The 11,643-nt window shown below is 38.1% G+C and overlaps 1 protein-coding gene across 2 annotated transcripts in view; it reads left to right on the top strand.

The window, feature by feature from the left end:
- SNX24 (sorting nexin 24) overlaps positions 1-11,011 on the top strand; it is a 79,022-nt gene extending 68,011 nt beyond the window's left edge. For both annotated transcript variants that reach the window (XM_088534712.1, XM_088534713.1), the window contains 4 exons: positions 3,105-3,199; positions 4,941-4,973; positions 5,780-5,844; positions 10,187-11,011. In XM_088534712.1, coding sequence (XP_088390838.1) covers positions 3,105-3,199; positions 4,941-4,973; positions 5,780-5,844; positions 10,187-10,257 — 264 coding nt within the window. In that variant the 3' untranslated portion in view covers positions 10,258-11,011. The remainder of the gene's footprint in view (positions 1-3,104; positions 3,200-4,940; positions 4,974-5,779; positions 5,845-10,186) is intronic.
- Positions 11,012-11,643: the final 632 nt, after the last annotated feature.

Here is an 11,643-nt window from a genome sequence, read left to right on the forward strand (position 1 = left end):
CATGCAGTAGTTCATTAAAGTGTGACAGTAACGGATAAACACCCTTTACGATTTTTTAAGAAAATATGGTGCTTATGCTCTTAGTTCAGCTGAAATCAATGAGTTTGAAAAATGTATTTCTGGAGCCACTTCCCAAATCACTTGCCAGGGGCTGCATTAGGTGTTTTAGTTCTTTTTTATTTTAGGAAGGAAATATGCCTGCTGTTCTTTTTTTTCTTAAATTAGCCTATTTAACACTCCGGGGACCCACATATGAAACTCATTACTATGATCTTGGTAGAATTCAGCTGCACTGGAAAACCATATTACTAACAGACTAATTGTGAGTTTTCATTTCTTTGAAAATATATCTTCTAAGTTCGTTGCTGCAGAACGTTGGAATCAGTAGTCTCATTTTCCAGGCAGTGTCATTTATTCACTTGAACAAAGACTGTGTTTGAGTGCGCTGCATCACATAGTGATGTGGCTCAGAGACTCACCTGCTGGTCCATTTACTGATAAGCTACTGTTTAGAACTGGAGTTTGCAATAGAGGCTTTTCTGATCTTTTTAGCCAGAAGTCAAAAATCTGTGGTGATCGACTTTGTTCTGGGTAAGTTACACCAATTATTATTGCTTTTCTTTATAATTTAAGGGTACTTATTGAACGAAAAAATATAAACTAGGAAAATGCTTGTTTGTTCCCTAACATTCACTTTGAGCCACTTTGAATTAGAGGTAGGAAATGCAGTTAGATATACACAACTAATGCATTTATTTGCTTTCCTCACATTTTTTCTCTTTTCAATCAACACACTACAACATGAAGGAAAGGCTGGATTATCTGCTGGCCCTTTTCCATTGAAACCAATGCAAGTGAATAACCTGACCCTATGCTAAAATAATTAATCTGTGGAATCATTTATTTATTTATTATTCCTGAAAATACACTCCACATTATGCCAGTGGGAAGACTTTTCAATGCTCTATGCAATGACACCTCCCTTCATGAAATTCTGGAAATGACAGGATTCCACATTAGGAGAGACAGGGTGCAAAATACAGCGTGTGTGCAAAATTGTTTTTGCCTTTTTTTTTTTTCCAAGATGATAGATCACCACATAAAGATATCACCACATAAAGAAATTAACAAGCTATTTAGGACCCTGAAATAGATGCTATTTATATAGTGACGTGTCCTTCTGTTCTTCCCCCACAATCACCATTCTGCTCACCAGCCTCAGCCAGCAGATCAGCTTTTGGAAGAAGCTGTCAAGAAGTATGAGATTGAATGGAAGTATGGGATGCCCTTAAGCATCTCTGAACAATTTTTTTTTGATGGTTCTCCATTGGATGTTATTAGCAAGGTGGTTTTATTTGAGCAAATCATTCACATTATTATGCAATTCACGCACCCTCTGAATATGCATGCCCCTCCACCCCTCCTTTTATGCATATCTTGGATGCCGAGCAAGATGAATTTTGCAGCAGTGGAGTGCTGATTTTACAGAATGCAGATGCGGTGGCATGTAGCGCAGCATCCTCAGATAGAGGTGAACTGAAAGGCTTAACACTTGCCACGTCTCAGACCTCCTCGTTTCCTCTGCAGAAGGTGACGTAGCCATTAAAATCCACAGTAGAGCAGTTCAGAAGCTGTGCTCTTTTGCCTGTTCTTCCTTTTTTCAACTTGTTAGTGGTGACCTCAGCTGTTGTTGAAGAAATATCGAACCTGAATTCAGTGTTGGGTATATAACATTATAACATAAGAAAGAAATCAATTCCATATGTCTTTGTTTTAAAATGTATTTCTCTCTTTAAATCCGCCAATATTTTAGGTAATTGTCACACTAGCTGGGGCAAAACACAACTAATTTCACAATTAAACAAGGTGTTTGCTATTGAACCTTGGAGCTGGACTGAGCAGGTTGGACTAGAGGACCTGTAGAGGTCTCTTTCAACCTTTTTTTTTTTTTTTTTTTTTTTTTTGCAATTCTTTATTCTTCCTGCATTACTGCATCTTCTTAGTGATACTATGCTGTGAAAGAACATGCATGCAGGAATAAGCTATCTCCTGAATGTAAGAGGATCCAATGCTATTCATAGCTTTACTTGGGCAAGCAGTTTTGTTTAAGCAGTTACTTATGAATTTAGTCCCATGCATCCATACGTTCAGTCCAAGATCAGGCCTTTATGAAGAAAAGTTATTTAGAGAGGAGCTTGTGGCTTTCATTTGCATGTAAAGTACTGTACCAAAACAGCTCCATAGATCTGTGTGTGCTATCAAACTGTATGGCAGCAGAGTAAATAGAGGCTGAGTCTTTCAGGTGAGTCACTGGTTGAATTTATGAACTGTTTTGTCTGTCTTATGTGAAAATTAAAGATTATCAGTATTTTGGGGGCAGCTTCTGTAAAACTGTCAGACATCTATCCTTTTCTTTAAAAGTCATCCTTTCATGACAAATGTGTGCCTAACCATCTCATTTACTTATAAAATCGTCTTGTTCATGAAGAAAAGAGAAGAGAATGGAGTCCAGACATTATGTTATTGCTGTGGAAGAGTGTGGCCTGGAGAGCAGCTTTTTCAGAGCTTTGTCATTCAGGATCATAGTGCAGGTGTAGCAAGTACATTGTCAAGCCAAGCCAAGCAAACAGTTTACCTTGTGAGCATTTACAAAGGCGTGTGTTAATAAAATTGTATAAACTGGACACTTCCTTTTTACCCTCATGTGTCGGACAGGAGTATTCTGGGAAGTGTATGTGAAAACACTGAGCTGTAGCTGCTTTACTTTGTTTTACATAAGCAGAATTTTATCCAGAAGTGGGTGCGCCAGTGTCTTAGTTTCAGAATCAGACATCTCTGCTTGAGATGTCTCATCACTGGTGATGGCAGGTGAAAATACTCCCATACTCTAAGAATGTAGTAGCATGAGCTGAATGTTTTGGTAATTCATTAAGAACTGAGGTTTCCCAGTTGAAATGAAACATTCTGTAGTAAGTGAAAAAGATGGAAGAAGAACTGAACACTGTTGCAAGTGAGAAGTATTCTGGTATCTTGAATAGAAGTGTGTGATATGTAAAATATGAAAAAGAAAAAAAAAGATTATTGTCCTTTTTTTCTTGTTACAGACAGTCATTTTAGAAAATGAAGAACTCCCTAAAATATTTCTTGATTTCCTGAATGTTCGCCATGTACCTACCCTGCCAAAAGCAGAAAGCTGTGGGTAAGCTCTCATTTACTGAAAAATATATTGGGGCCAAAAGGCCCATTTCCATTTAGTGTTGATGCAATTGCATTGACTTAAAATGGTCTTGCTGCCAACGCTTACACGGTAAAATAAATGGGCATTAGGTTCGTGTTAAGTATGTTTATATATCCTCAAAAGGTGGTAAAATAAATTCAGTCTGTTCACAGACAGAAGTGAGTTTTAATGTAATATTCTTGGAAAGCAAAGGAGAGGTTAGATGAGAAAAATATGATTTTCTTGTAGATCTTGGAATATCTATTGAAAGGAATTTCATAGATTCATAAACACTCACTACAATTACGGAGAAAGCATTTGTGTGTGTGTGTGTATTTTCTGATTATTAGTATTTGGATGAGATAGCAATTCTGCAAATATCTTTATGACCCTCTCCGTATGTTTGGAAATGGTATCTTTCATCTCTTTGGTGGTACCTACCTGTCCTCTGGAGGAGGATTCTTCATCAGGGCAGAAGAAAGAGTCTGAGCATGGTTATCATTAGTGCAGGATAACAGAAATTCCCAAAATAGTGTAACCGGAAACTCTTATATTCTGCAGGTGTAGCATTTGTGGGGAGAACAATCTCTTTTTACTAGACAACCTGACATAGTTGGCAGGTCCAGTGGTATTGTCAAGACTTTCTCCCGAAGAGCGATGTGGCCCTTTCCTGTTTTCAGGGAGTTTCTGTGCACTGCCAGCAGTGAGTTCACACTCAGGAGGAAACCTGAAGAAACTAGAAATGATCAAGACCCTCAGCTTGGGGCTGTCTTGGGCCTGGAGTGGTGCCCGGAGTCATTCAGAGATCCCCCCTCCAATCTGCCTGTTGTGGCCATGAGAGCGGGAGCATTGTCAGGACATGGGCATTGGTGAGCGCTGCCGCCAGGCTGCAAGCTGCGTGGACAGCTGGGAACGTGTTGGGAGGAAGATCTGGGTTTTTCCCACATGGACGTAAATCTGCACCTGCAGATTTACCTGAAAGCAGTAAGATGCAAAGGAAATTCAGGGCAGCTTTAAGTCATTTTCTACCTCCTCAAATGGGCAGCCTCGCAAACGGTAATTTAGATCGGCATCACAGGCCATGATTTTTCCCACTGACTCTTTGCATTGTTTCAAAAGAGGGTTGTAAGATCAAGTTTGGAAACTACTGTTCACTTTCAGTATATCTTGTGTTAAAAGAGCTGCAGGAATTATTCTGCTTTTAACACACAATGGTTTTGAGAGTGTTCATTATCAGCAGTAAATATACTCCATATGCAGTCTCTGTAACACTGCCAGTCATGCCGCTCTCAGAAATTGAATGGATTTACAAATGTTGAGCCCTTACTACTAAAAAAAAAAAAAAAAAAACCCACAAATTTAAACATTGAGTTTTTAGTGATCTAGGGACAAGCTAGCAGACTTGTAGCTTTACCTTGTAGTTAACGATGTCAGCCAAGATTTTCTGTGGAATTGTATCTTATCACTGGATATAAAGATAGGTATGTATACACATGAATTTATTACAGTTAAATGAATTGATGAATGAATGAATCTCACTTTTGAATAGTTGCTGCAAAATGATAAGGTCTCCCACATTCATATAATCGTGTTGCATTATGCAGCCACTGAAGAGAAAAAAAAGATGCTCCCTTTGCTGGTGGTGAAATGACTTTTCTTACTTTTTTTTTTCTTGTGGAGTTAATTTTATTGTAATCAAAGTTTCCTCTCACTTTAATTGCAGCTCTTTTGATGAAACAGAATCGGAAGAGTCGAGGTGAGCTTGATTCCTACTCTTTCTAGGGTGTTAGGTTAATAAACTCCTTGAAGTTATTGGTGTTTCCGGTTTTGATCCTTGCATATGTCAAAACATGAATACCTTGGCCTTAAGTAGATATGTTTATTAAATATTGTGGCTGATTTCATCAGCTATACTACATCTACTTGCAGTATAAACTGAGCATGCATCTTGTATTGAGAAATTTTTTACAAAAGCTCAGTGGGACATTGTCTCTGGATGTTCCTATCCATTGTAATGTAATGTCTATAACAAGATGTGTGACAAGGAAATGGAGCTTGTGTTTTCTCCTGTGTGCTTGGAGGAGCTGTGGTTGTGTTCAGCTGCACTCCTTTACCAGCCTGTGTGGTAGGTGGGGAATAACGTGCGGAGGGTTCCCACCCCTCGGGAGGCCCTTGGGGGCCAGCTGTGCAGTGTGCCGCCCAGGGCCTCCTGCGGCCATGCCGGGCCTGCAGCCGGCACGTGGAAGAGCTGCATGGAATTCTGAGCCGGTTCGGTGGCCTGCGGCTGTGGGCACCGGCCTCAGCCTGCCCAGCGGGGCGAGCAGGGCCGGGCTGGCTGCGGCCTGCCCTCCGCGATGCCACCTGTGCGCCTCGGGTTCCGCACGGATGTCTTCCCTTTGGGGCTGCGGAGGGGGGTCTGCTCCTCTGGACAGCCCCGACGTGCCAGAACCTGCTGACGCTGCTCGCGAGCAGCTTGACCGCGTCGCTTTATCAAAGCTAGTTTGTAGAATATTCTGTTTTACTGTCCCTTGATACTGACATCACTGTTCTTGACCTTTCCAGCAAACTGTCCCACCAGCCTGTGCTGCTGTTCCTAAGGGATCCATATGTCTTGCCTAAAGCCAACGGTAATCAAACCTGTCATCTGTTAACAGCACTTTACTGATCTGACCCTGCACCACATAAACCACGTTATTATTAATACGGGCCTAGTCAAACAACACCAGTCCAAAATCTAATAACCTGTCAATAAAGCAATAGTTCTTAGGTAAGAGACTGTTAAAACACCTAAGTGGGATGGATGATTTATAAAAGGATGGAATTTTTCCCCCCACTTGTTTTCTTGGTCAAATCTACTGAGAAATCAAAAGCCAAAGAACATTGCTTTTCTTTTTTTGTTGTTGACCCTTTGGGCTGTTTTGCCTGAAGCATTTGAACTAAGAGGCCCAGTCCTTTGTAAGTGCTTTTTCCCTAAACACCAGTGGATTTAGTGTGAGCATGTTTGTATTTCCATTTCAATTATTACTATTTCTTATCGTTTATAACCTTGAGAACACTTTAGAAAAAGAAGAATGTATACTTTAAGTGTAATTGATGTGTCCACTGGAGATTTGTTCTTATAATACGTGCTTCAAAAGAGTGTTTGAAATAGCTTATCAACCTTTCGTCTTTTTTTTTTTTTTTAAAGTTCTCCTGTCTTTGTATTATTAATTCAGAGAGCTTATTCTGTCTTCTTACTTGCATTAAATATGGGAAGAAAGAAATATTACTAGTAGTGCTTTCTACCTGTTTTTTTTTTTGTCATTTTACTTGATAGAACTATTATTTCTACTACATTTACTGTTAAAAATGTTTTCATTTTTATTTTTTTATATGTCTGAATACAATTCCATATGAGCATTTTCTCCCAGAACCTTAAGACTTTTAAATGTGCTTGATTTTACAAAATGCTGTGGGTAGAAATCAAGAGTCAGATTCTTGAGTTGTTGTGAAAGTCATGGCACTTCAGGAGGTAATTTGTGGAGAGGACGGGTGTTTGCTTGTAGTTTTTGAGCCAGTGACATGTACTTCACATTTGCAAGCTTTTCTTTAAAGTAGCAGATATTGGCATGTGTTTTGAGGTTAGTCTCTGCTGCTAGTGTTGTCCACACTAGCAAATAGGCCCAATAGGGTCAAGCCAGAGTGTCCTCCTCCGCTCGAGGTGCCACGTGTAGAGTCAGTGCAGAGGTCCTGCATCACCGTGGTCCACACGAGGTGCGCTCCAGGTCTTCCTTTGCTCGCTTGTTTTTACACCTTGGACAAGCTGTAGCCTGGCGGGATGGCTGAATGCCGCTGGAGGCAGGAGGTCAAAGCACAAGGCCAAAGCAGCGGGTGGAGACGGTGGGAAGAGACACCTCACAAGGTCCCTGCTGACCCCCGCTAACTGCACCCATGTAGCCACGCTGCACAGTTAGCTCTGTACAGAAGTTTGTACTCTCTTGTGTTGCTAATATTTAGCGTTAGCATCACTGTGTGTCTCCACAGAGTTCAAGGAGACCCCTTCTAATTACAAACTTGGATCCCTAGAGTGGGTCAACATAATCTCATTTCAGACTATTCCCGAGAAAGACAAAATGCATTTCACATACAGCTGTTCAGAAAGACAAAACTAGCACTGAAGGTATCCAAAACACGCATCAGGTTTTGCTGCTATGGCTTCTTCTCAAGATTTGGCAGTTCTGTGACAGTATTTCGTCCTTCTTTAATGTGTATTCTGAGCATGGCTAAACTTCCTTATTTAATTCATTATATAATGAATTTTGTAACTGCACCTTTTAAGCCGTGCTTTGCTTTGGATCGAAGGTAAACGCTACTTGTAACGTGTGTCATGTCATTAAGTAAGGTTATTTAATATTTAACCATCTTGAACAAAGGACTTCTCATGCCTTTGCTAAGGCTTCTTTTGGCTTGTATGCATGGTATTTAGAATTTCATGCAGCAGGTGAATATTCTTCCTTGTTTTCAGAAGACTCTAAGAAAAACAAGCTCACTTGCAAGTTTTTTTTTTTTAACCTATTTTGAATTAATACAAAACAAAATGTTAATTTTAATCTTAAAAGAAAAAGGAGAGGGAAGAATCTAGCCACAAGCATAGATGTTGTTCTGTGTTGGCTCAGTCTGGTAATAAAAAACAAAGTTTTTAATCTGCCTTGAATTTTATTAGGTTGAATATTGCTTTTTTTTTTCTCTCAGTTCACAGCACAAACATAAATGAACTTTCTAAAATTTTATCTGACAGACTTTGATAGCTTGCAGTTCCTTTTAAAAAAAATAGTCATGGTGGTTCAAACGATGACCAAAAGCACATGTTCATTATCAAATAGCCATCCATTGCATTTGCTCTTTGAAAAAGTTGAATTATGACAGTTGTTAAATCAGAAGTGGAATTACTTTTCTGCATGCAGGAATGCTTGTTTTAAATTTTCCAATAAAGTAGGAAATTGTGTAATTATGGGGGTTCGTAATAAGAGAAAAAGAAAAACTTTCTGTGACATAATACTTAAAGAATTAATTTTATTTCCTTGTTATACTCTTATGTATCTGTATAAAATACTACGCTGCCATTACCTTAGCATTGCTGTGTTACAACAGATTTTTTTTCAAAAATAACATTTACGTTTATAAATATCATTGAATAATCATTTATCATGCAGACTCACTTTTTCTGTTACAACTGTGTGCATCTTCTGTGTGTGCGCACGTCCCTTGAATGAAATGCAAAGGACGATTGCATCCTATTTTGAAGGAAAAACCTAAAACAATGTTTCATGAGCTGAGTAATGAAATCTCAGATTTCCTGTCTCTTGTTTGAAAACTGTTCTGGTGATTCTTTATATATATGTATATATATAAAAGGGATCTGTGAAACTGTGTTTCAGTGTACTTGCATGTTAAAATTAAATTAATAGGCTTGAATTTTAAGCAACAAAGCTGCACAATAAATCCGATGCGGTAAACTTGTATCTTTTTTTAATCAATATTAATTTTCCCATACATAGTTTGTCCTACATATTACAGATCAACCAATAAGAACAGGTTTCTGAAACTTCAGCATTTAATTTAGCATAAAACCATCAGATTGCTCTTACAAAGTGTATTTTTCATACTACTAATGGCAGTAGTGTAGGGTTAGTCTAGTAGTGTGATTTGGGTTAGCTGAGCTTACAGGACTTCAAAAATCACTGTTGGATTCAAAATATTAATGAGTAATTTATAACAACGACTTAACTATCAGAAGTTGTGGCAAATTATACATGTGTAGTTTATGGTGGATATTTGGTCAGAACAACAGCCTTAATCTCTCTGTAAAATCTTTAAAGTCATAGAATCACCTTATTAATACCTGCTAATTTTAATGTCCTTAAAACAGTGGGATTTTTTTTTTCTTACCTACTTCTGGCTCAATGTTTTTACCTTCGAAGTGATCTTACCAAAGGACTAGGAGCAAAAGCAAATTCCCAGTCGTACTAAGTGATTCAGTTTATCAAATATCTTACGATTTTAACGGAAGCTGTGTCTCACTTGAACTCTCCTGCAGGCTGGTAGCTGAAGGAAAGATGAGATTGGAGTGGAAAGTTCTGTATGAGTTCCAGTCTGTTTATTCCGATATATATAATCTTCTAGGCAAACCTCCTTCTGTGGTTATTTTAAGATCGGAATATAAGTTCAGAAATTTTTAATCCTAATGGCTAGTGATTAAAGTAACCCCTTCACTAAGAAGGCAGGAGTTAGTGCATTTGAAAAATGTTATCTCTTCAGTAATGTGCTTCCTGCTTGCCTTCTATGTGGATCTATTGCTGTCTTTCCTTTCCTTTCATGGTAAATTAAAAATGAAAAGTAAGTGGGAGTTTCTGCTACATCTGTGGTATAGTGGGGTTTTTTCTCCTTCAGATATTGTAGGATGATTTTATGTAACATATATGACATTTTATGTTGATTGGCCTAAAATTCTCCTGTCCCAAATAATCATAGCTGATGGTATAGGCATCCTTAAGTCTGCTCAGTCTAACCACAGTGGAAAAACAGCTCTGAAGTATTCCCAGTAGCAATCTTGGAATTCCTTCAAGTATATTGAGATTTTGTTAGAAATTGAATTGCCAGTGTAATCCATCTTCCTTGTGAGAAAAGATTCAGATAAAGGGCTGGAGCCTAGCAGCATTAAGTATTAGAACATCCTTTTAAATCAATAAGCTACAAATCTGGCAGCGCATTCATGCAATGCCCAGTGCTGTACTAAAGTGGCTTTAGTGCTGAAACAGCATTACTAATAGCATATCCCCAACACGGATAAACCGTTGAGTGATGCAGTAACCTAAATTATGCCAGGCCTTGCCTCGTTAAGTTCCACAAAAACATTTATATTGCATTGACGTAGATAAGGAAGTGAGTTTTGTTTTGTTTTGTTATTTCATTTGTTTGTTTTTCTTTCAGATGACTTTCCAAATGTTGTTATAGAAGGCATTCTGCATGGAATATTTTATCCTCATCTACTGCCCAGGTAGAAGTGGCATGTCATTAGAAGAAGCTAAAGCAAGCCTTCAAGTCATGCTCAATGGAATTAATGAGAAGAATTCTGGGATGTGATAATTATGCTCAGAAAGAAGAGAGACAGCCTCAGTTTAAGTTCAAGCATTATGCTTTTTTTAAAAAGTCAATGTCATAACTGCTGCTTTAAAAAAAAAAGATATGGAAACAACTGTATTGAAGTTATTTAAATCTTACATATAGATGTGGTCTAACTATTTAACACTAAAAGCTTAAAGTCATACACTGAATTACACTAAATGTTCAAAAAGAATTGAAAGTTTTACTAATTATTTCTGGATTTTTGTCATAAATTACACTAAACCTTTTTGCACCAGGAATTTTCCCAGCACATCATCCATTGCAGGCAGTGGATGGATTGAAAGTGCTAGCACTAAAGACAGTATCTGAGAGATTGCAAAGAAAGTGATTTTAAAAGTAAGAAGAAATGGAAAGTAACTTTAAAGTATTTTGTTCATTTTTCTTAAGTTATTTTAAAACTGCTCCTTAATATTAGGTTGGAAAACAGCCAACACATGTATATGGAGGGTTTCTGTTAGAAAACATGCTTTTATGTTTTTAAGTACATAGCTGTCTTCCAGGAAGTTGACTGGATTTCAGTCTGAAGGATTTTATCTACCAGATCTTACATGGCATTTATGAATCTCATTCAGTTATGACAACTAAAGTGTGTGTGTTTACTCTTTGCATCAACTCTTAGACTGTATTCCATATCTTAATATTTTATGAATCAGTGCATATGACTTTGTGGTGAGATGAAGCAAGATTATGATTAAGTAGTAAAGTAACAAACTAAAAATGGATATATATATATGTTCAGATTTAACTGGATTTTTTTTGTGTTACTGGACATTAAAAAATAAAGTACCACAGCATGAATGTACTTTGTGTGCTTATCTGTTGAAGTAAGGCAGTTCTTAGAGCTTGTGCCATCAGAGGTGGTACATGTCCACGTGAAGCATGAGAAGATACTTGGGTGTCTACTCATTCAAAACTCTTAGCTTCATGGTATCTGAAGATTTATAAAATTGTATGTCTTAGGAAAAAAAAGAAAAATACCTTTTCACTGTAGCTGGATAGCCAGTAATTTGTTGCATTACAAGAGGAAGGAAGAGAATGTTGCGCAGAAATAGTAATGGCAAAGCTGGACACTAACACAAATCTGATCTTGGAGAAGCAAGAGTTGCCACCTCCGGCCTATGTAATTTGCTTTAAAGCTGCTCCGGGTGGGTGAAAAGTGGGGGCTTTCTTAGAAAGGATGTCTGGGATTACAGTAAGTCCTTGTTCAGGTGGTGGAACTTTCTCTACCATCTGAGGGATCAACCTCCAGGAAAGTGGTGTTA

This window comes from Tinamus guttatus, unplaced genomic scaffold (assembly GCF_059628265.1).
Source record: "Tinamus guttatus ecotype Peru unplaced genomic scaffold, ASM5962826v1 Tinamus_guttatus_pri_ptg000591l, whole genome shotgun sequence".
In the NCBI taxonomy this organism is placed as follows: domain Eukaryota; kingdom Metazoa; phylum Chordata; class Aves; order Tinamiformes; family Tinamidae; genus Tinamus; species Tinamus guttatus.